Source organism: Dendrobates tinctorius, unplaced genomic scaffold (assembly GCF_039654945.1).
Source record: "Dendrobates tinctorius isolate UK_male_01 unplaced genomic scaffold, ASM3965494v1 ptg000182l, whole genome shotgun sequence".
Lineage (NCBI taxonomy): Eukaryota > Metazoa > Chordata > Amphibia > Anura > Dendrobatidae > Dendrobates > Dendrobates tinctorius.
Window position 1 is genome coordinate 812,335 of NW_027361849.1, and position 25,781 is coordinate 838,115.

The 25,781-nt window shown below is 51.2% G+C and overlaps 1 protein-coding gene across 1 annotated transcript in view; it reads left to right on the top strand.

Moving 5' to 3' along the window:
- Positions 1–14,576, top strand: part of STEAP3 (STEAP3 metalloreductase) — a 93,253-nt gene extending 78,677 nt beyond the window's left edge. The window contains exon 4 of the mRNA XM_073551890.1: positions 14,298–14,576. Within this exon, the coding sequence (XP_073407991.1) occupies positions 14,298–14,564 (267 nt within the window). The 3' untranslated portion in view covers positions 14,565–14,576. The remainder of the gene's footprint in view (positions 1–14,297) is intronic.
- The last annotated feature ends 11,205 nt before the right edge of the window (positions 14,577–25,781 follow it).

Here is a 25,781-nt window from a genome sequence, read left to right on the forward strand (position 1 = left end):
TGCACAACACACCAGTCACTGTGTGTGCAGTGCAAGGGGAGGCTATATTGTGGTGTATCAGTGGTGTTGGTTGTTGGGCTGCCTTTTAAGGCTTCCTGACAGGCTGGCATTGCTGTTTACCCACTGCTCTGCAAACTTCTTTTTTAAAAGCAATCCAATCTCCCTTATCCTCTAGTCACTTTTGTCACAGCTGTGCCATCGAGCCTGTCACATAGCGCTCAGATATTCATTGGGCCTCACACAATACAAAAGTGTCCAGTGTCCAAAAGTGTGTGCAGAGATTCAAAATCTCCCTTATCCTCTAGTCACTTTTGTCACAGCTGTGCCATCGAGCCTGTCACATAGCGCTCAGATATTCATTGGGCCTCACACAATCCAAAAGTGTCCAGTGTCCAAAAGTGTGTGCAGAGATTCAAAATCTCCCTTATCCTCTAGTCACTTTTGTCACAGCTGTGCCATCGAGCCTGTCACATAGCGCTCAGATATTCATTGGGCCTCACACAATCCAAAAGTGTCCAGTGTCCAAAAGTGTGTGCAGAGATTCAAAATCTCCCTTATCCTCTAGTCACTTTTGTCACAGCTGTGCCATCGAGCCTGTCACATAGCGCTCAGATATTCATTGGGCCTCACTCAATCCAAAAGTGTCCAGTGTCCAAAAGTGTGTGCAGAGATTCAAAATCTCCCTTATCCTCTAGTCACTTTTGTCACAGCTGTGCCATCGAGCCTGTCACATAGCGCTCAGATATTCATTGGGCCTCACACAATCCAAAAGTGTCCAGTGTCCAAAAGTGTGTGCAGAGATTCAAAATCTCCCTTATCCTCTAGTCACTTTTGTCACAGCTGTGCCATCGAGCCTGTCACATAGCGCTCAGATATTCATTGGGCCTCACACAATCCAAAAGTGTCCAGTGTCCAAAAGTGTGTGCAGAGATTCAAAATCTCCCCTGTCCTATAGACACCTTGTACCTTGTCTTACATTACTATATAGTTTGTTGGATTTTGTCTACATTTCTACCAAAAATGAGGAAGGCTGGTGGAAGAGGCCGTGGAATTGGGCGGGGGTTGGCAGCTGGTAATGATGGTGTTGGTGGTGGATCTGATGGTAGTGGCAAGAGCAAAATAGGACCGAATGCAGGAGGTGTTGAGCCTGCGTCATCGTCTGGCTACATAAGGCCTCGAACGCTTAGTTTTCTAGGAGTTGGCAAACCGCTTTTAAAGCCAGAGCATCAGGAAAAAGTTTTGTCTTACATTGCTGACTCAGCCTCCAGCTCTATCGCCTCCTCTTCTTCAGTTGTAAAAAGTAAAAGCACTGAGTCGTCATTGGAGGCTCATGTTCATGAACCACACCTTTCCTTGTGTCCTTCACCCCAACCAAGATTGAAGGATGACGCAGGCCATACTACTGATTACTCCATGGAGCTGTTTTCACATACCATGCCTGGATTATCAGGTCAAATGGTGAATTACCCAGGCCAAGATGAATCTGACATGGAGTACACTGATGCACAGCCGCTGATGGATGATTCTGCTGGTACATTCACTCAGAGCACTACATTGTCCTCGCAGTGTACAGAGCCAGATTCTGACCCTGATGAGACTCAGGTGCCCCTTCCCGCACACTATACCACCATACACGGTGACACAGAGGAAGGTGCACATGACATAGAAGAGGAGGTGATGGATGACCCAGTTGTTGACCCAGATTGGCATCCATTGGGGGAAGAGGGTGCTGCTTCCAATAGCTCAGATGAGGAGCATCCACAGCAGACATCGACATCGCAACAGCTGTTATCTGGCAGGCCCGGAGCACTCCAAAGACAGGTTCCAAACATCAAAAGAGTTGCTGGACAGCTTGTCCAGAGGGTCAAAAGATCACAGCGTGCTAGGCCGCAAAATGTCTGCCAAAGTAGGAAGAGTGCAGTGTGGCACTTTTTTGAACAAAATCCTCATGATCAGGCCAAGGTTATCTGTAAGAAGTGCGCAAAGACCTTTAGCCGAGGGAAAAATCTGAAAAATTTGAATACCAGTTGCATGCTTAGACATTTAACCAGCATGCACTTGCAAGCGTGGACACAACACCAAACCTCAAGTGCCACATGTGCAACTGATCACAACAAAGGTAGTCAGCAACGCTACATTGTTTCCCCCACTGTAAGCCCACCGGTTAGCACAGCAGCAAATGTTGAGGTGTCGTTGCAAGGCCACAGCAGTCAGGGAATCCCACTGTTATATCAACGAAAGACTGATTCTAGGCCATCAGAAAGAACACCAACTCCATCACCATCATCAACCCTCTCTCAGTCCACCCTGTCCACCGCTACTTCCACCATATGCAGCTCTCAAGTCCAGCTCACCCTCCCAGACACTGAGTAGGTCAAGAAAGTACTCAGTCTCTCATCCGCGTACACTGGGTTTGAACGCCCACATTGCCAAACTAATCTCGTTTGAGATGATGCCCTTTCGGTTGGTGGAAAGCACAGCTTTCCGCGAACTCATGGCCTATGCAGTACCACGCTATGACCTACCCAGTCGCCACTTCTTCTCTCGCAAAGCCATCCCAGCCCTCCACCATCATGTGAAAGACCGCATTGTCCATGCACTCAAGCAGTCAGTGAGCGGAAAGGTGCACCTCACAACTGATGCATGGTCCAGTCGGCATGGCTAGGGCCGTTACGAGTCCATCACTGCGCACTGGGTTAATGTGGTGGATGCAGGGTCCACAGGGGACAGCGGTGGTGGGACAGTGCTGCCTAGCCCACGGTATAGGAAAGAGTTGGCTGTAGGCGTTCGACCCTCCTCCTCCTCCTCCAGAAGCGAAAGCTCGTCCACAGAGCGCAGTCGTACGAGCACTCCATCTGCAGCTGCCACTGTTGCACACGAGGTGTCCCCCTATCGAGCAGCTAGTGGAAAGCGTCAGCAGGCTGTGTTGCAGATGATGTGTTTGGGCAACAGACACACCGCCGAGGTGCTGGCCGAGTACTTGAAGCGACAAACTGAGTCATGGCTGGGCAGTGTACATCTTGAGGCAGGCAAGGTAGTTAGTGATAACGGCCGTAATTTTGTGGCAGCCATAGCCCTTTCAAAACTCAGCCACATACCTTGCTTGGCTCACACCTTGAACCTGGTGGTGCAGTGCTTCCTCAAAAATTATCCGGAGTTAACAGCCCTGCTCCAGAAGGTGCGAAGACTGTGCGCGCACATCCGCCGGTCGCCTGTACACTCCGTTCGTATGCAGAAGCTGCAGCGATTGCTCCACCTTCCCAACCACCGCCTCATTATCGACATTGCAACAAGGTGGAACTCCACCCTGCACATGGTGGAGCGGCTGTGCGAGCAGAGGCAGGCCATAATGCATTTGTGGGAGGATACACGGCCAGGCACTTTGAGAGCAGACATGGAGTTGACAGGTGTGCAGTGGTCGAAGCTGAAAGACCTCTGTAAAGTCCTTCAGTGTTTTGAGGAATGCACACGGCTGGTAAGCGCAGACGACGCCATCCTAAGCATGAGCATCCCACTTATGCGTCTGCTCATGCAAACTTTGACGCACCTTAAGGAGCAGGCGTCTGCAGCCAATGTTGATTAGGAGGAAGAGGAGGAGGGAATCCTTGATGACATTCAGCCAATGTCTGCTCTGGGACCTCTCCTGGACGAGGTGGAGGAAGAAGAGGAGGAGGAGGATGATGATGATGGGGATGATTACTTAGGGGAGGAGGATGCATCTCGTGGGGCAAGTGAAAATGTTGGCGTGGCAAGGTCTGGTACAGGGTTTGTGCGTGACTGGAGGGATGTGGATTTGCCAGAAAGTGCTCCTCCAACCAGCACTCGCAGTGCATCATTGACACCGGGAACATTGGCCCACATGTCAGATTATGCCTTGCAGATCCTAAAAAGGGACCCCCGCATTGCCAAAATGATGAACGATGACGACTACTGGTTGGCCAGCATCCTGGATCCACGCTATAAAGGCAAATTACAAAACATCATGCCACAGGAGAACCTTGACCTAATATTGGCTAATAAACAAGCAACTCTGGTAAATCGGTTTCTTGAGGCATTCCCAGCACACAGCAGCGGTGATGGTTCTCACACGAGCCGTACGGGCCGGGGGCAGCTTGGCAGAGGTGTTCGTGGTGCACACAGCAGAAGTGGCGTTGGAGACAGGGGTTTCATGACAATGTTGTGGACTGATTTTTCAAGTACCGCTCACACAACTGGTAATACTGCATCGATGGAAAGTGACAGGAGACAGCAGTTGTCAACTATGGTTACAAACTACTTTTCCTCCCATATCGATGTTCTCCCACACAGGTCATTCCCCTTTGACTATTGGGCCGCTAAACTGGACACCTGGCCTGAATTGGCCCAATATGCCTTACAGGAGCTCGCTTGCCCAGCTGCAAGTGTGCTATCGGAAAGAGTCTTCAGTGCAGCTGGATCAATCCTGACAGAAAAAAGGACCCGTCTGTCAACCCAAAATGTGGATGATCTAACCTTCATTAAAATGAACCACGCATGGGTTTCCAAGGATTTTGTCCCACCTTCCCCTGATGACACATAGGGTGACAGAAAAATGGCTTGCTTTGGTCCACCTCTTCCTGGGACTTCACCTATTTCGCCTTTTGCATCAGCTGAATGTCCAACATCAACATATGCCACTTTCTAAAACTCCCTAACTGTGCTGCCTCCCCCCCCATGGCCGGGGTCACCACCTAGCGCACGACACCGTGCGAGTGCCGTTGCCCTGGACAGGTGGGTAGGCCGACTCTTGGGCGCCGGCACTGGCACAGGGTCCCTCATAGTGCAATCAAGTGTCTCTGACGGTGGTGGTGCACACCCGCCGTCAGACACACCGCTGTGCTATGAGGGGCCCAGTGCCAGTACCGACGCCCACGAGTGGGCCCCCCTTGCTTGGGCAGGGCCCCAGCATTTGCAATCTTTACCTCTCCCTGCTCCTCTGCTGTGTAATCTGGGCCGTCAAATCCATACTGTGCCTGACACCGTCTGAGCCTGCCTCCTGATGTATAGACATATATTTTGAATGTGTACGCTATCCATACATGTTATCCGGGGAAACGGTACCCTTTCTAACCTTTGTGCAATCACGTGCAATCCATACTGTGCCTGACACCGTCTGAGCCTGCCTCCTGATGTATAGACATATATTTTGAATGTGTACGCTATCCATACATGTTATCCGGGGATACGGTACCCTTTCTAACCTTTGTGCAATCACGTGCAATCCATACTGGGCCTAACACCGTCTGAGCCTGCCTCCTGAGACATATATTTTGAATGTGTACGCTATCCATACATGTTATCTGGGGATACGGTACCCTTTCTAACCTTTGTGCAATCACGTGCAATCCATACTGGGCCTAACACCGTCTGAGCCTGCCTCCTGAGACATATATTTTGAATGTGTACGCTATCCATACATGTTATCTGGGGATACGGTACCCTTTCTAACCTTTGTGCAATCACGTGCAATCCATACTGGGCCTAACACCGTCTGAGCCTGCCTCCTGATGTATAGACATATATTTTGAATGTGTACGCTATCCATACATGTTATCTGGGGATACGGTACCCTTTCTAACCTTTGTGCAATCACGTGCAATCCATACTGGGCCTAACACCGTCTGAGCCTGCCTCCTGAGACATATATTTTGAATGTGTACGCTATCCATACATGTTATCTGGGGATACGGTACCCTTTCTAACCTTTGTGCAATCACGTGCAATCCATACTGGGCCTAACACCGTCTGAGCCTGCCTCCTGAGACATATATTTTGAATGTGTACGCTATCCATACCGCTATCCATACATGTTATCCAGGGATACGGTACCCTTTCTAACCTTTGTGCAATCACGTGCAATCCATACTGGGCCTGACACCGTCTGAGCCTGCCTACTGATGTATAGACATATATTTTGAATGTGTACGATATCCATACATGTTATCCGGGGATACGGTACCCTTTCTCACCTTTGTGCAATCACGTGTAATCCATACTGGGCGTGAGAACGGCTGGAGAGCTGTTAAGCAAGCTACAGCACCTGTGGTTTGCACACGTAAGTTTTTCATTTTTTCAGGAATGACGGTTAGGCCTAATTCTGGAACTGCGGTTGACCTGCACTTACTGGGAAATCATTGTTCGCGGGTAATAATTGTAATCAGTGATCCCCATCACTAACGTTGTTCAGCGGGTTATCTGCACCTGTAAGCGACAAACGCTGGCCTTTTCAGTGTAGCGCACATGCAGCCACGGACACGTAAGGGCATGACACACCAGTTATTGGCCAATCTCATGTGCCAGAGCCTCACGTGTCCCTCTAGTAAGCCGGACTCAGACCGCGGGGCATGACGGAGTCTCGTTCGTTAACGGAATTAAGCTTGCAATGTGTGCATCTGTTCTGTAGCTGGCATGGTTGAGGTTTCCCAGGTGGAGTCGAATTTAACCATAGGCTCCACTCCTGGTGGTGCCCTTCTGGACAGTCCTTTAAGGTTCAACTTTGCAACCATACTGCCCACGTAAAACAAACACTTTGCCTTCATGAACGCTGTTTGGAGGGTCATGACTCGTGGGAATAACGCCGCCCAATCAGTTAACCTGCTAGAGAGATCCTTCGTTGCTCCCAAGCATGACATCACACTCCCTAGGAGGAAGGTAATGCCACTGTGGCGACCGTACTCCTGGGGGCGACACAAGTGCACTGATGCCCAGCCACTGCTCGATGAATCTGCTGGTACATTGACCCAGACCACTACATTACCCTCGCACGCTACCCGGCCTGAATCTGACCCTGATGAAACCCAGGTTACCCTTCCCATATACAGTTCCATCTTACACGGTGACAAAGAGGAAGCTGCAGATGAAAGTGCAGGTTCGGCCCATCCGCCATCAGACACACCACCGTACTATCAGGGGCCCTGTGCCAGTGCCGTCGCCAACGAGTGGGCCCCCCCTGCTTGCCCAGGATCACAGCACTTGCAAAGTTGAAATACTGTGCAGTGAGATGGAAGATGGGGACGACAAGGAGTCTAGACTAGTACAGGGATTCCCTAGCGAGGAGACTTATTTGATTGTTTTCAATGTTGGGACAGCAATTTTTGGGGAGCACTATACTCTGGAGAATGATAGATGGGACCCACCATACACTGGAACATTCCAAAGGTGGACATCAGACACTGGAGCAGCATTTACAGGGCCCATTATACACTAGAGCATTATAAATGGGGCCCATTATGTTTGGAGCATTATTTGGGCCCATAAGACAGTGGAGCTTCATCCATGGGGACCAACATATACTGTAGCATTATGTGGAGCTCATCATATACTGTTTCAAACATTATATGGGACCAATGATTCTGTATGGAGAAATAGATGGGCCTCGTCATGAGATGTAAAAAGTGAAGTATTTTTCATTGTACTATACCGCTATTTCTCTGCAGTATCGGAGCATGATGAGTTGTGGTATGTGTTAAAGGGGCGCTCTTTCGCCCAGGGCACATGAAAACCTGCAGCCAGCCCTCCCCCCCCACAACTTTAGCCAAATAACCCCCATTTTTCAGTGCGTAACTTGTATTATGAAGTTAATTAAGGTTGACAAGCTTAAGTAAGAAGAATTGATGCTTTTGGCATTCACATGGGCACTGTAGGTGTCTTTCCTGTCCTCCTCTCACTGCCGACTTTTATTCCCCATTGACTTACATTGGGTTTCGTGTTTCGGGACGACCCCGACTTTTCCCTATAATCGGACGATCTTGCTCGACCCGACTTTTGGAAAAGTAGGGTTTCACGAAACGAAACGCGACCCTAAAAAACCAAAAGTCGCTCAACTCTAGTTGTTAGGCATCCCATGTGGCTTTAAGGGGGGTGGAGGCGGAGCTGCACGTCTCCACTCATCTGGGTTCTGCTCAGCACAAGGATTGGAGCTCTTCTGTGCTGGTTTTGCCAAGGGAAGGCCTTATAGACTTTGCTATGTGACATCACGGAGAGATGCATTCTGGGTTAATCCCATCCCTCTCATCCAAGTTATAATTTGGCTACAAAACTTAGATTAGCTATAACTTTATGGGAGAAGCTGGTATGGACTCATCAGTGGTATCATGTTTCCCAGCGTAATGAGCCCATCAAGAAAACATCAAACATCTATGCGATATGACCGTCCATTTGGGCGCAAATCATATCTCAGGTTCCCAACATGTTAGGACTTCGGAAGTGACACTGTAGCGGAGCTGGGAGCGCTCGGATCACAAAAATATGATTTTCATATCTCTACTTGGTACGGTTTTCGCAGGGCAGGCTCTTAAAGGTTTACTTCTAACTCCTGATTTCAAACAAAGTTTATTTCCCGCACTTTTTTCTCTTTCAGCTGAGAGAAGCCAAATGGTGTGACAGGAAGTTGGTTTATGGCACTTGGGGGAAGGGAAGCTGCTGCAGTGTGCAATGTAACTGAGACACTGGCAGGCAGCTTCTCACAAAATGGAGGATTTGTAGCACATTCCAACAGAATACATATCTTGCAGACATTGTACATCACAGATGCCAGTTCAGGGGTTTCATATGTGCTTAATATATTCATGGTGCTGTGAATAGTTCTCTTTCCAAACCAGTCAGGCATTTTGATTTTTCATGTTTAATGCCTTTTTTCATTTGTTTGTTTTAGAGACTGTTCCTCATTAGACACTTTATAGTGCTCATTCATACATTGTCTGTGGGGTCTGTTGATGTGGGAGGTTTATCATATCATTATTTCATGATTTGACTTACCACTTTTCCACATGTTTTTAAATGTTTTTATGGAGTCTGTGTTATTTCATGTCTGTGTTGGATGTATTCAATAAACTTCATACATTTTTTACTCATACATGTGGTGTTCCCTATTCATAGGCTGGTCGCTTTGTTCTTTTTTTCTGTCACATATTTTTGACTAGTCTCTGGTGAACCCCTCTTTCCAGTGGTGCCCTCCATTTTTGTTCACATTGACTACAGGGGGCTCAACGCCATCACACCCTCTGATGCCCACCCGATGCCACGCATCGAGGATCTGCTTGAGCGGTTGGCAAAAGCAAGGTACATATCCATCATGGATCTGAGTCGGGGATACTGGCAGATTCCCCTGAGGCGTAGGAGAAATCCGACTTTATCACCCCCTTTGGACTGTGCGAGTCCACGGTCATGCCCTTCGGCATGAAAAATGCCCCTGCCACTTTCCAGCAGATGATCAACCACCTGCTTCGGGGACTGGAGGAGTACGCGGTGGCGTACTTGAATGACATCGCCATCTTTAGTTCCACCTGGGAGGAACACCTTCAGCATCTCCAGGAGGTGCTCAAGCGTCTTCACCAGGCAGGCCTGACTATCAAGCCGGGAAAGTGCCAGATGGGCATGAGCGAGGTCCACTACCAGGTGCACCGGGTAGGCGGGGGTTCCATGAGTCCGGAGCCAGAAAAGGTGGACGCAATCGCGTCCTGGCCCACCCCCAGGACCAAGAAACAGAAGTCCTTCTTGGGCACTGCAGGGTACTATAGGCAGTTTGTTCAAGACTATAGCGCCCTTGCAAAACCCTTGACTGACCTCACCAAGCAGAGGCTACCCCAATCAGTCAACTGGACAGATGACTGTGAGGCGGCCTTCCAAGCTTTGAAAGTAGCCCTGTGCAACGCTCCAGTGTTGAGAGCAGTCGACAGCAGTCACCCATTTCTGGTACAGACTGACGCCAGCGAGTTTGGCCTCTGTGCTGTGCTCAGCCAGGTCGACTCGGGGAACCAGGAGCACCCCGTGTTGCACCTGAGCCGGAAACTTTTGCCGAGGGAAGTGGCATACTCGACCATCGAGAAGGAGAGTCTGGCCATGGTGTGGGCACTGCAACGTTTGCAGCCCTACCTGTTATGAATGAATCACCGGAGGAGGAGAAAACAAAAATACAAGCTAAGTCCAGAAAACCGGAGAGGTTGTTAGCTATCGGATTGCAGACCCCTGATCCTATTCACCACAACTAACAGTAGCCGTGGGGGGTTCCTATGGTGCCCTAGACCCCTCGTCACAGCCGGAGAACTACCTAAGCCTAAAGAAGGAAAGGGGAAATCTAAACGGCCCCAAAGCAACAGACAGCCCCCAACATGTATTGTCGGTGAAAAACAGATGAAAACACAAACACAGACAGAAAGACAGGCTGAGCAAACGATGGGGCCCAACTAACTAGATAGGACAGGACAGAAAAGATGCTGGCTGCAATCCGCAAAAAACCCTACAAAAATGTTCCAACCGTCTGATAGGAAAAAATGCCCTGAAGTCGCTAGACTTCAAAATCACTATATCAGCACTCAGGTATATTCTGAAAACAGAGCAAAGAGATCAACTGATCACAGACAAAAATGGAATTCAGCCAGTCCCAACCAGGACTGTCTGAATACAAACACTAAGGAAACCAGACAAAATCTCATGGAATAATAGCAGGGCTAAAACTTAGCTTTTAGTAGACAGGAACTAAAACTGGATGCCAGAGCTCAGAGCAGAAAGGATCACCAGCAAACCCTGCAGGGCGTCGGCTGCCTTATATCCACTCAGAAATTCCAGATGTCCAATCACACTCCGCCTGTTCAGATAACAGGTTCTTCCCATCCCAATCAATTTCACTACCTCTCTTCACCAGCAGAGGGAGTTCATCAGACATCAAAGGTGAAGGGGAAAATGAACTCACAACACCTACCTGTACGGGCGCACCTTCACGGTGGTAACTGACAACAACCCTCTGAGCTGGTTGCACACAGTATCTGGAACCAATGGAAGGTTGCTCCGCTGGAGCCTTGCCCTTCAACAGTACGACTTAACTGTACAACACAAAAAGGGCAGCGAACATGGAAATGCTGATGGGTTGTCCCGCCGGGGCAAACCCGCTGAGGTGCGCATGGCCGCTAACCAACAGGTAATGCCTCCGTAGCGCCCTCTAAAAGGGGGCGGTGTAATGTACTGTAGATATGTTTCTGGAACATTCTAGAAAATCCCTCTGTCATGTAGCTGCAACCCCCCCTATCTTCCCCCACAGCACACACACCAGTGTCTTCATGCATGCAGCTCTGTTAAACCTGAAGCCTCAGTGTAGAATTCTTCTCCTTCCCCCTCCCTGCACAGCTAAAGGAAGTCCTTTGTCCTCTCAGGTCATGTGTCTGAAATAAAACTATGAGAGATATTAAAATAGGCTAGCATGGGCTCCGATCGCGACAGAAAAATGAAACGAACATTTCTGTGATCTGCGCGGACCCGGCTTCCCTACGGTGGCTCTGGCAAAATCCTAATCTCTCCAGAAACTGATATATGGATTGCTCCCGAATGGAGGGTCTTAATTATGGCATGCTTGGTGTCTTTGGATTCTATTCAGTAAATCACAAACAATGATGCCCTATGTGTATTGGTATGGGCTTTTCGCGTTTAGATATAGTTATTCTAAGTTTTGTAGCCAAATCATAACTTGGAGAGAGGGAGGTTGGACCTCTCCAGACCGCCCATTTCGTGAGGTCACAGACCCTAGGCTATAGGTATTCCCTACCAAATTCCAGTCAGTTCAGCTGGAGTCCTCCTGCCAGAGAGACGTGCCGATGAGTGGGGACGTTTGGTTAAGCGCCCCTTCCCCAGCCACATGGTCTGCCTAATACCAACTACGCACATATGAGTGTTACTTTTTGCTCTTTCATCCACTTTGCATATGTACAAATACAAATATAAAACAATGTCTCAACATTATAGCAACTTTTATTTATGTATTCACTGCCCGCATTCTTTTGGGAATAAATGATAAAATCTATTAGCTCTGTCTCCATGCTCTAAGAAACGAACTATGTGCCTTTTTTTAGATAATCGCTGTGATGAACAGCCCACCGCTGCTACCAATATGTGATGAACATCCCACCTCTGTTCGCCAATATGTCACAATCCCATCACTGACACGGGTGTATCAGCGGACGGAGGGACGCGACGCACTGCCGGCACATGGCGGTCACAGGCACAGTGGGGGCTTATCTTAGTTATCCCACCACTGGCACCATGTGACAAAAAATGCAGCAAGCTAACCTTGCTCTAACAATTTATTGCAGGGGGGTATTTTGGATGCCCCACCACTGCTAACAACCTTCCAAGAACTGCGGGGATTTATGTATATCCCACTTTCTCAGTTCCACTTTGGAACTGCATCTCGGATAATTAATCACCGGACTGACTGCTTGTTGTGCACGGGCAATTAGGCTACTGCAGTAAGGGAATTATCAATGCTGTGGCCGCAGCCCCCCCTTAGCAATATAAGACCCTTCTGTCCTGCCAACTAGCCGAAACAACCGCACACACCACCACGCTGCCACCATCCACGCTTTTCTTAATCAACAGAGTTAAATTAAGAGGGTCCGTGGCAAACCCCTTGAATTAGTAGCGATTATCTAAACAAGGCGTATAGTTCATTTCCTAGAGCATGAAGACAGACTAAATAATTTTATCATTTATTCCCCGAAAAGTCGGGCAGTGATTATACAGATAAAAGTTGCTATAAAGTTGAGACATTACATAGGTACAATACAAATATAAAGCAAAGTGGATGAAAGAAGAAAGTACACTCACATGTGGTCAGTTGGTATCAGGCAAACCATGTGGCTGGGAGGAGAAGGCGGGGCCACACATCTCCACTCATCTGCACGTCTCTCTGGCACAAGGACTTGAGCTGCTCTGACCTGGTTTTGCCCAGGGAATGCCTTATAGACTCTACTGTGTGACATCATGGAAGGGGCAGTCTGGAGAGGGTCTGCCCCCTACTCTTGGATTTAGAATCAAACTACAAAACTTAGAATAACTATATCTAAACGATAAAAACCCGTACCAACACACATAGGGCATCATTGTTTGTGATTCACCGAATAGAATCCGAAGACACCAAGCATGCCGTATACAGGACGCTCTGTTTGGGAGCAATCCATCTATCAGTTTCTGGAGGTCCTAGAACTACGCAAGAGGCACCGTAGCGAAGCCGGGTCCGCGCAGATCACAGAAATATGATTGTTATATCCGTGCTGTGTATGGTTTTTGCAATATGACTTGTTTTAATACTTCTCATATTGATCCCAGCACATGTCTAGAGACAAAGGCTTCCTGTCCTGGCATGGCCAAGGGGGGGGAGACTTCAAGAGGAAATGCTCGCTCTCAGGTTTCAGATGCTGGCAGAGCTGATAAGACTTGGGGGAAGGGACTGCTACAAGCTTACAGTGTACAATGTAACTCAGAAGGCAAGGGGGGATTCTGGAAGGTTCCAACAGTAAACATCATACTTTGCAGACATTACATTACAGCAGCTCTGGAGTATAATACAGGAGTCAACTCAAGATCAGTAATGTAATGTAATGTATGTACACAGTGACTGCACCAGCATAGTGAGTGCAGCTCTGGAGTATAATACAGAATGTAACTCAGCATCAGTAATGTATGTACACAGTGACTGCACCAGCAGAATAGTGAGTGCAGCTCTGGAGTATAATACAGGATGTAACTCAGCATCAGTAATGTATGTACACAGTGACTGCACCAGCAGAATAGTGAGTGCAGCTCTGGGGTATAATACAGAATGTAACTCAGGATCAGTAATGTAATGTATGTACACAGTGACTGCACCAGCAGAATAGTGAGTGCAGCTCTGGGGTATAATCCAGGATGTAACTCAGGATCAGTAATGTAATGTAAGTACACAGTGACTGCACCAGCAGAATAGTGAGTGCAGCTCTGGAGTATAATACAGAATGTAACTCAGGATCAGTAATGTAATGTATGTACACAGTGACTGCACCAGCAGAATAATGAGTGCAGCTCTGGAGTATAATACAGAATGTAACTCAGCATCAGTAATGTATGTACACAGTGACTGCACCAGCAGAATAGTGATTGCAGCTCTGGAGTATATTACAGGATGTAGCTCAGGATCAGTAATGTATGTACACAGTGACTGCACCAGCAGAATAGTGATTGCAGCTCTGGAGTATAATACAGGATGTAACTCAGGATCAGTAATGTATGTACACAGTGACTGCACCAGCAGAATAGTGAGTGCAGCTCTGGAGTATAATACAGGATGTAACTCAGGATCAGTAATGTATATCCACTGTGACTGCACCAGCAGAATAGTGAGTGCAGCTCTGGAGTATAATACAGGATGTAACTCAGGATCAGTAATGTATGTTTAGTCTTTTCTCGTTGTTGGGCACCTGCTCGTCTGCTCTCTGTTTTCAGCCCTTTTGACATGTGCCTCTGTCTACTTGCAGTCTCGCCTGGGGTTTGCAGCTCTGGTGCTCTGCACTCTCCACACTCTTACATACGGATGGAAGCGGGCGTTTGAATGGCGTCGCTACGTGTTTTATCTGCCTCCGACCTTCACTTTGACGCTGCCGCTTCCGCTCCTCATCATCTGGTGCAGAATCGTCTTCCTCCTGCCGTGTATCAATCAGAAATTGAAGAAGATCCGCAGAGGGTGGGAATTGGACAAGCGCGTGGCCTTCACTCCGCCAGGCCTGGACTCCAGCGTTGTGTAGTGTCCTTGTATCGGCACTGCTGCCATCTCGGGAGCAACATGGTCTAGTGATACCACCAAGGCGAGTGCAGCTCCGAACATGATGGTGGAAGAAAAGACGCCTGAAGTCTCAGGGAAACCCCAGGTGACAGCCACAAAGCTGAAGGCAAAGAAATCATCAGTCACAACTACTACACCCAACATTGTACCAATAGTTCTTATAATCTGAGCTCCCTGCAACATGCTGAGGTTAAGAGAGGTAATGGTCGCCTCTCCATAGACCCCGATGTGTGGAGGAATTGGTGGAGGCTGCTTCCCTGTAGACCCCAATGTGCGGAGGAATCTGTGGAGGCCGCCTTCCCGTAGTCCCCGATGTGTAGAGAAACCTGTGGAGGTCACCTTCCCATACACCCCGATGTGCAGAGGAATTGGTGGAGGCCGCCTTCCCGTAGACCCCGATGTGTATAGGAACCAGTGGAGGTCACCTCCCCATGGACCCCGGAATCTCAGGCGTGGCATCGGTGTCCTCCCCGATGTCAGCGGTCATTCGGTGGCGAATGATCACGGCCGCTTCCTTGCCCCTTGTCCCTCTGCTCTCTGTCACCGAACGGAAACAATGTTGTTTCCACACACGGCAGCGTCTCCCGCCTCGTTCCACTCCATCCAGACCCGGCAGTGTCTCCCGCCTCATCCCGCTCCATCCAGACCTGGCGGCATCCTCCTCCATCCAGACACGGCGGTATCTCCCGCCTCTTCTCGCTCCATCCAGACACGGTGGCATCTCCCGCCTCTTCTCGCTCCATCCAGACACGGCGGCATCTCCCACCTCTTCTCGCTCCATCCAGACACGGTGGCATCTCCCACCTCGTCCTGCTCCATCCAGACACGGTGGCATCTCCCACCTCGTCCTGCTCCATCCAGACACGGCGGCATCTCCCACCTCGTCCTGCTCCATCCAGACACGGTGGCATCTCCCACCTCTTCTCGCTCCATCCAGACACGGCGGCATCTCCCACCTCTTCTCGTTCCATCCAGACACGGTGGCATCTCCCACCTCGTCCTGCTCCATCCAGACACGGTGGCATCTCCCACCTCGTCCTGCTCCATCCAGACACGGCGGCATCTCCCACCTCGTCCTGCTCCATCCAGACACGGCGGCATCTCCCACCTCGTCCTGCTCCATCCAGACACGGTGGCATCTCCCACCTCGTCCTGCTCCATCCAGACACGGTGGCATCTCCCACCTCGTCCTGCTCCATCCAGACACAGTGGCATCTCCCGCCTCTTCTCGCTCCATCCAGACACGGTGGCATCTCCCACCTCTTCTCGCTCCATCCAGACACGGCGGCATCTCCCACCTCGTCCTGCTCCATCCAGACACGGTGGCATCTCCCACCTCGTCCTGCTCCATCCAGACACGGTGGCATCTCCCGCCTCTTCTCGCTCCATCCAGACACGGTGGCATCTCCCACCTCATCCTGCTCCATCCAGACACGGTGGCATCTCCCACCTCGTCTCGCTCCATCCAGACACAGCAGCGTTCCCCGTCTCGCCTCACTCCATCCAGACATGGCGCCATCCCTCGCCTCGTCCCCCACCTCGTCCCTCTATTTTTGCGCCCGGCAGGATCCCCCCACTTCCAGGCCCTTCAGCGTCACCCCCAGTAGTACGGCTGGCGCGGGTGGCGCTTGTTTCCATTCCTCGCCTGTCGCTCTTGATGATTTATTCATGCTGCTGGAGGAATATGTAAAGTGAGACACAAATTGGCTGCTCCCACCGCCCCGTCACACACCTCTAATTACCCTCCAGGGACAGAGACGAGAATCCAGCAGTCACTGCGCTGTCACCCCGCAGGTCAACGCCAGCCCAGAGGAGCGCCAACGCGGACACTGCGATGCACTACAGGAATAGGCAATTCACGCTGCGCAATGCTCTGCAGGATTAGGCAATTCACGCTGCGCAATGCTCTGCAGGATTAGGCAATTCACGCTGCGCAATGCTCTGCAGGATTAGGCAATTCACGCTGCGCAATGCTTTGCAGGATTAGGCAATTCACGCTGCGCAATGCTCTGCAGGATTAGGCAATTCACGCTGCGCAATGCTCTGCAGGATTAGGCAATTCACGCTGCGCAATGCTCTGCAGGAATAAGCAATTCACGCTGCGCAATGCTCTGCAGGAATAGGCAATTCACGCTGCGCAATGCTCTGCAGGAATAGGCAATTCACGCTGCGCAATGCTCTGCAGGAATAAGCAATTCACGCTGCGCAATGCTCTGCAGGAATAAGCAATTCACGCTGCGCAATGCTCTGCAGGAATAGGCAATTCACGCTGCGCAATGCTTTGCAGGATTAGGCAATTCACGCTGCGCAATGCTCTGCAGGATTAGGCAATTCACGCTGCGCAATGCTCTGCAGGATTAGGCAATTCACGCTGCGCAATGCTCTGCAGGAATAAGCAATTCACGCTGCGCAATGCTCTGCAGGAATAGGCAATTCACGCTGCGCAATGCTCTGCAGGAATAAGCAATTCACGCTGCGCAATGCTCTGCAGGAATAGGCAATTCACGCTGCGCAATGCTCTGCAGGATTAGGCAATTCACGCTGCGCAATGCTCTGCAGGAATAGGCAATTCACGCTGCGCAATGCTCTGCAGGAATAGGCAATTCACGCTGCGCAATGCTCTGCAGGAGTAGGCAATTCACGCTGCGCAATGCTCTGCAGGAATAGGCAATTCACGCTGCGCAATGCTCTGCAGGATTAGGCAATTCACGCTGCGCAATGCTCTGCAGGATTAGGCAATTCACGCTGCGCAATGCTCTGCAGGATTAGGCAATTCACGCTGCGCAATGCTTTGCAGGATTAGGCAATTCACGCTGCGCAATGCTCTGCAGGATTAGGCAATTCACGCTGCGCAATGCTCTGCAGGATTAGGCAATTCACGCTGCGCAATGCTCTGCAGGAATAAGCAATTCACGCTGCGCAATGCTCTGCAGGAATAGGCAATTCACGCTGCGCAATGCTCTGCAGGAATAGGCAATTCACGCTGCGCAATGCTCTGCAGGATTAGGCAATTCACGCTGCGCAATGCTCTGCAGGATTAGGCAATTCACGCTGCGCAATGCTCTGCAGGATTAGGCAATTCACGCTGCGCAATGCTTTGCAGGATTAGGCAATTCACGCTGCGCAATGCTCTGCAGGATTAGGCAATTCACGCTGCGCAATGCTCTGCAGGATTAGGCAATTCACGCTGCGCAATGCTCTGCAGGAATAAGCAATTCACGCTGCGCAATGCTCTGCAGGAATAGGCAATTCACGCTGCGCAATGCTCTGCAGGAATAGGCAATTCACGCTGCGCAATGCTCTGCAGGAATAAGCAATTCACGCTGCGCAATGCTCTGCAGGAATAAGCAATTCACGCTGCGCAATGCTCTGCAGGAATAGGCAATTCACGCTGCGCAATGCTTTGCAGGATTAGGCAATTCACGCTGCGCAATGCTCTGCAGGATTAGGCAATTCACGCTGCGCAATGCTCTGCAGGATTAGGCAATTCACGCTGCGCAATGCTCTGCAGGAATAAGCAATTCACGCTGCGCAATGCTCTGCAGGAATAGGCAGTTCACGCTGCGCAATGCTCTGCAGGAATAGGCAATTCACGCTGCGCAATGCTCTGCAGGAATAAGCAATTCACGCTGCGCAATGCTCTGCAGGAATAAGCAATTCACGCTGCGCAATGCTCTGCAGGAATAGGCAATTCACGCTGCGCAATGCTCTGCAGGATTAGGCAATTCACGCTGCGCAATGCTCTGCAGGAATAGGCAATTCACGCTGCGCAATGCTCTGCAGGAATAGGCAATTCACGCTGCGCAATGCTCTGCAGGAGTAGGCAATTCACGCTGCGCAATGCTCTGCAGGAATAGGCAATTCACGCTGCGCAATGCTCTGCAGGATTAGGCAATTCACGCTGCGCAATGCTCTGCAGGATTAGGCAATTCACGCTGCGCAATGCTCTGCAGGATTAGGCAATTCACGCTGCGCAATGCTTTGCAGGATTAGGCAATTCACGCTGCGCAATGCTCTGCAGGATTAGGCAATTCACGCTGCGCAATGCTCTGCAGGATTAGGCAATTCACGCTGCGCAATGCTCTGCAGGAATAAGCAATTCACGCTGCGCAATGCTCTGCAGGAATAGGCAATTCACGCTGCGCAATGCTCTGCAGGAATAGGCAATTCACGCTGCGCAATGCTCTGCAGGATTAGGCAATTCACGCTGCGCAATGCTCTGCAGGATTAGGCAATTCACGCTGCGCAATGCTCTGCAGGATTAGGCAATTCACGCTGCGCAATGCTTTGCAGGATTAGGCAATTCACGCTGCGCAATGCTCTGCAGGATTAGGCAATTCACGCTGCGCAATGCTCTGCAGGATTAGGCAATTCACGCTGCGCAATGCTCTGCAGGAATAAGCAATTCACGCTGCGCAATGCTCTGCAGGAATAGGCAATTCACGCTGCGCAATGCTCTGCAGGAATAGGCAATTCACGCTGCGCAATGCTCTGCAGGAATAAGCAATTCACGCTGCGCAATGCTCTGCAGGAATAAGCAATTCACGCTGCGCAATGCTCTGCAGGAATAGGCAATTCACGCTGCGCAATGCTTTGCAGGATTAGGCAATTCACGCTGCGCAATGCTCTGCAGGATTAGGCAATTCACGCTGCGCAATGCTCTGCAGGATTAGGCAATTCACGCTGCGCAATGCTCTGCAGGAATAAGCAATTCACGCTGCGCAATGCTCTGCAGGAATAGGCAGTTCACGCTGCGCAATGCTCTGCAGGAATAGGCAATTCACGCTGCGCAATGCTCTGCAGGAATAAGCAATTCACGCTGCGCAATGCTCTGCAGGAATAAGCAATTCACGCTGCGCAATGCTCTGCAGGAATAGGCAATTCACGCTGCGCAATGCTCTGCAGGATTAGGCAATTCACGCTGCGCAATGCTCTGCAGGAATAGGCAATTCACGCTGCGCAATGCTCTGCAGGAATAGGCAATTCACGCTGCGCAATGCTCTGCAGGAGTAGGCAATTCACGCTGCGCAATGCTCTGCAGGAATAGGCAATTCACGCTGCGCAATGCTCTGCAGGATTAGGCAATTCACGCTGCGCAATGCTCTGCAGGATTAGGCAATTCACGCTGCGCAATGCTCTGCAGGATTAGGCAATTCACGCTGCGCAATGCTTTGCAGGATTAGGCAATTCACGCTGCGCAATGCTCTGCAGGATTAGGCAATTCACGCTGCGCAATGCTCTGCAGGATTAGGCAATTCACGCTGCGCAATGCTCTGCAGGAATAAGCAATTCACGCTGCGCAATGCTCTGCAGGAATAGGCAATTCACGCTGCGCAATGCTCTGCAGGAATAGGCAATTCACGCTGCGCAATGCTCTGCAGGAATAGGCAATTCACGCTGCGCAATGCTCTGCAGGAATAAGCAATTCACGCTGCGCAATGCTCTGCAGGAATAGGCAATTCACGCTGCGCAATGCTCTGCAGGATTAGGCAATTCACGCTGCGCAATGCTCTGCAGGAATAGGCAATTCACGCTGCGCAATGCTCTGCAGGAATAGGCAATTCACGCTGCGCAATGCTCTGCAGGAGTAGGCAATTCACGCTGCGCAATGCTCTGCAGGAATAGGCAATTCACGCTGCGCAATGCTCTGCAGGATTAGGCAATTCACGCTGCGCAATGCTCTGCAGGATTAGGCAATTCACGCTGCGCAATGCTCTGCAGGATTAGGCAATTCACGCTGCGCAATGCTTTGCAGGATTAGGCAATTCACGCTGCGCAATGCTCTGCAGGATTAGGCAATTCACGCTGCGCAATGCTCTGCAGGATTAGGCAATTCACGCTGCGCAATGCTCTGCAGGAATAAGCAATTCACGCTGCGCAATGCTCTGCAGGAATAGGCAATTCACGCTGCGCAATGCTCTGCAGGAATAGGCAATTCACGCTGCGCAATGCTCTGCAGGAATAAGCAATTCACGCTGCGCAATGCTCTGCAGGAATAAGCAATTCACGCTGCGCAATGCTCTGCAGGAATAGGCAATTCACGCTGCGCAATGCTCTGCAGGATTAGGCAATTCACGCTGCGCAATGCTCTGCAGGAATAGGCAATTCACGCTGCGCAATGCTCTGCAGGAATAGGCAATTCACGCTGCGCAATGCTCTGCAGGAATAGGCAATTCACGCTGCGCAATGCTCTGCAGGATTAGGCAATTCACGCTGCGCAATGCTCTGCAGGAATAGGCAATTCACGCTGCGCAATGCTCTGCAGGAGTAGGCAATTCACGCTGCGCAATGCTCTGCAGGAATAGGCAATTCACGCTGCGCAATGCTCTGCAGGGATAGGCAATTCACGCTGCGCAATGCTCTGCAGGATTAGGCAATTCACGCTGCGCAATGCTCTGCAGGATTAGGCAATTCACGCTGCGCAATGCTCTGCAGGAATAGGCAATTCACGCTGCGCAATGCTCTGCAGGATTAGGCAATTCACGCTGCGCAATGCTCTGCAGGATTAGGCAATTCACGCTGCGCAATGCTCTGCAGGGATAGGCAATTCACGCTGCGCAATGCTCTGCAGGATTAGGCAATTCACGCTGCGCACTGCTCTGCAGGATTAGGCAATTCACGCTGCGCAATGCTCTGCAGGAATAGGCAATTCACGCTGCGCAATGCTCTGCAGGATTAGGCAATTCACGCTGCGCAATGCTCTGCAGGATTAGGCAATTCACGCTGCGCAATGCTCTGCAGGAATAGGCAATTCACGCTGCGCAATGCTCTGCAGGAATAGGCAATTCACGCTGCGCAATGCTCTGCAGGATTAGGCAATTCACGCTGCGCAATGCTCTGCAGGGATAGGCAATTCACGCTGCGCAATGCTCTGCAGGGATAGGCAATTCACGCTGCGCAATGCTCTGCAGGATTAGGCAATTCACGCTGCGCAATGCTCTGCAGGATTAGGCAATTCACGCTGCGCAATGCTCTGCAGGAATAGGCAATTCACGCTGCGCAATGCTCTGCAGGATTAGGCAATTCATGCTGCGCAATGCTCTGCAGGATTAGGCAATTCACGCTGCGCAATGCTCTGCAGGAATAGGCAATTCACGCTGCGCAATGCTCTGAAGGAATAGGCAATTCACGCTGCGCAATGCTCTGCAGGATTAGGCAATTCACGCTGCGCAATGCTCTGCAGGGATAGGCAATTCACGCTGCGCAATGCTCTGCAGGAATAGGCAATTCACGCTGCGCAATGCTCTGCAGGAATAGGCAATTCACGCTGCGCAATGCTCTGCAGGGATAGGCAATTCACGCTGCGCAATGCTCTGCAGGAGTAGGCAGTTTGCCAGTGTCCGACCACTAGACGTTTCCGGCGCTGTGTGATGCTCTGCCGCTCAGAAAGTTGTCACATTGTGCAATGTTCTGTAGATGGACGGAAAGCATGGAGCAATAGTCTGCAGGCCCGTGGGGTTAATGGTGCAATGCCTGGCAGTGTGCGCCTCCCAAGGAGGCAGCTCAGCGAACAAACCCAGGAGAGCAGTGGTGCCCCCAGATGTGGTGGTGCGGCCCACCTGCCCCGCAGCGCCCCCTGCTGGTCCTCATCACACACTACATGGAGCAAAGCTGCCGCTGGTGCTGGGACTGTGGGCGATCAATAACCCTAAGAAAGCAGACATCACACATACGCCTGTGTACAGAGCCATGGAACCATGCACACGCTGAGCGGCAGAAGTGAGTACACCCCTTAGAAAAGGAACATTGTGCTCAGTCTCTCACTGAATCCTAGAATGTTAGAGTTGGAAGGGACCTCCAGGGTCATTGGGGTCATCGGGACCTCCAGGGTCATTGGGGTCATCGGGACCTCCAGGGTCATTGGGGTCATCGGGACCTCCAGGGTCATCAGGACCTCCAGGGTCATTGGGTCCTTGTGTCCAACCCCTGCTCTATGCAGGCATCATTAAGCCATCTCAGGCAGATGTCTGTCTGGCCTCTGTGTGAAGACTTCCATTGAAGGAGAACTCACCCCCTCTCGTGGCTGCCTGTTCCCCTCACTGCTGCCCTTCTAATATCTGATCTGTGTCTTCTCCTTCCACCTTCTCGCCATCGCTCCTCATGTTTCCTGGTAGAGATCACATTGTGGTGCTGAGTTAGTGAAGACTATTCTGCCCAATGATGACACTAGGACTTACGCCTCGCTGCAAGGACACCGCTCACACCTCCACCAGACGGACCATTCCTGCCACCTCTCCATCTGTAAGACCATGCCTAACTTGCTTTCCTTGGCGCCTCTTCGGGAGGCCTCACCTCCACCTCTTGAACAATGTCCGGCTGTAATGTCTCCTAAACGTTGTGCCTGAAGGCGTCGCGGTGTCTGATGGGCGGTGCTCTGAAGGCTGCAGACATCTTATTTTCTGGTTCGCCAATAAAGGTATCGCTCCAAGAATACTTCTGTCATCATTGGCCAGAAAAGTATTCACATCCATGTGCAAATGAGAACAGTGACGATCCCTCTACACCAGGGGGGCAGTTAACCCCTTTACCCCCAAGGGTGGTTTGCACGTTCATGACCGGGCCAATTCTTACACTTCTGACCACTGTCCCTTTATGAGGTGATAACTCTGGAGCTTCCATGGATCCCGGTGACTCTGACATTGTTTTCTCGTCACATATTGTCCTTCATGTTAGTGGGAACATTTCATCGATATAACTTGTGTTTATTTGTGAAAAAAAAAAATACAGAAATTTGGCAAAATTTTTTAAAATTTCGCAATTTTCCAACTTTGAATTTTTATGCCCATAAATCACAGAGATACGGCACACAGAAAACTTAATAAGTGACATTTCCCACATGTTTACTTTACATCAGCACAATTTGGGGACCAACATTTTTTTTGTTAGGAAGTTATAGGGTTAAAAGTTACCCAAGCAAAATACTGCAGGAGAGAAGAGCAGAGATGGGTCTCATCCGTGGGTAAAATAATCCTGGTGTTTATGGTACCAAGGAATATAGACAGATCCGAGTCATGCCGAGCACCAGATCCCCGGGTCACGCTGAGCACCGGATCCCCGGGTCACGCCGAGCACCGGATCCCCGGGTCACGCCGAGCACCGAATCCCCGGGTCACGCCGAGCACCGAATCCCCGGGTCACGCCGAGCACCGAATCCCCGGGTCACGCCGAGCACCGACTCCCCGGGTCACGCCGAGCACCGGATCCCCGGGTCACACCGAGCACCGGATCCCCGGGTCACACCGAGCACCGAATCCCCGGGTCACACCGAGCAACGGATCCCCCGGGTCACACCGAGCACCGAATCCCCGGGTCACACCGAGCAACGGATCCCCCGGGTCACACCGAGCACCGGATCCCCGGGTCACACCGAGCAACGGATCCCCCGGGTCACACCGAGCACCGAATCCCCGGGTCACACCGAGCAACGGATCCCCCGGGTCACACCGAGCACCGGATCCCCGGGTCACACCGAGCACCGAATCCCCGGGTCACACCGAGCAACGGATCCCCAGGGTCACACCGAGCACCGAATCCCCGGGTCACACCGAGCAACGGATCCCCCGGGTCACACCGAGCACCGAATCCCCGGGTCACACCGAGCACCAGATTCCCCGGGTCACACCGAGCAACGGATCCCCCGGGTCACACCGAGCACCGAATCCCCGGGTCACACCGAGCAACGGATCCCCCGGGTCACACCGAGCACCGAATCCACTGGTCACACCGAGCAACGGATCCCCCGGGTCACACCGAGCACCGGATCCCCGGGTCACACCGAGCACCGGATTCCCCGGGTCACACCGAGCAACGGATCCCCCGGGTCACACCGAGCACCGAATCCCCGGGTCACACCGAGCAACGGATCCCCCGGGTCACACCGAGCACCGAATCCACGGGTCACACCGAGCAACGGATCCCCGGGTCACACCGAGCACCGGATTCCCCGGGTCACACCGAGCAACGGATCCCCCGGGTCACACCGAGCACCGAATCCCCGGGTCACACCGAGCAACGGATCCCCCGGGTCACACCGAGCACCGGATCCCCCGGGTCACACCGAGCACCGAATCCCCGGGTCACACCGAGCAACGGATCCCCGGGTCACACCGAGCACCGAATCCACGGGTCACACCGAGCAACGGATCCCCGGGTCACACCGAGCACCGGATCCACGGGTCACACTGAGCAACGGATCCCCGGGTCACACCGAGCACCGGATTCCCCGGGTCACACCGAGCAACGGATCCCCCGGGTCACACCGAGCACCGAATCCCCGGGTCACACCGAGCAACGGATCCCCGGGTCACACCGAGCAACGGATCCCCGGGTCACACCGAGCAACGGATCCCCCGGGTCACACCGAGCACCGAATCCCCGGGTCACACCGAGCGCCGGATCCCCGGGTCACACCGAGCACTGGATCCCCAGGTCACACAGAGCACCGAATCGTGGTATAACAGATATTGTGCTTATCATCCGCGCTGCTAGAACGGGGCAGTCACGTAGATAGAGCAGCTCCCGAGGAAGAAGACAGAGGAGGAAACACCATTTCTCCGCCATCTACAGGACCGGGCCGCTGTTTGGATGAGAACCACAAGTTTTCCCTATTATTCTACAAGGGTTAAAAGTTGACCAGCGATTTCTCATTTTTACACCATTTATTTTTAAGGACCACCTCACATTTGAAGCCACTTTGAGGGGTCTATAGGATAGAAAATACCGAAAAGTGACACCATTCTAAAAACTGCACCCCTCAAGGTGCTCAACACCACATTCAAGAAGTTCATTAACCCTTCAGGTGCTTCACAGGAATGTTTGGAATCATTAAAAAAAAATGAACATTTAACTTTTTTTCACAAAAAATTTACTTCAGATCCAATTTGTTTTATTTTACCAAGGGTAGCAGGAGAAATTGGACTGCAAAAGTTGTTGTGCAATTTGTCCTGAGTACGCCGATACCTGATATGTGGGGGGAACCACTGTTTGGGCGCATGGCAGGGCTCGGAAGGGATAGAGCGCCGTTTGACTTTTCCATGCAGAATTGGCTGGAATTGAGATCGGACGCCATGTTGCGTTTGGAGAGCACCTGATGTGCCCAAACAGTGGAAACCCTCCAATTCTAACTCCAACCCGAACCCCACACACCCCTAACCCTAATCCCAACCCTAACCCTAGCTCT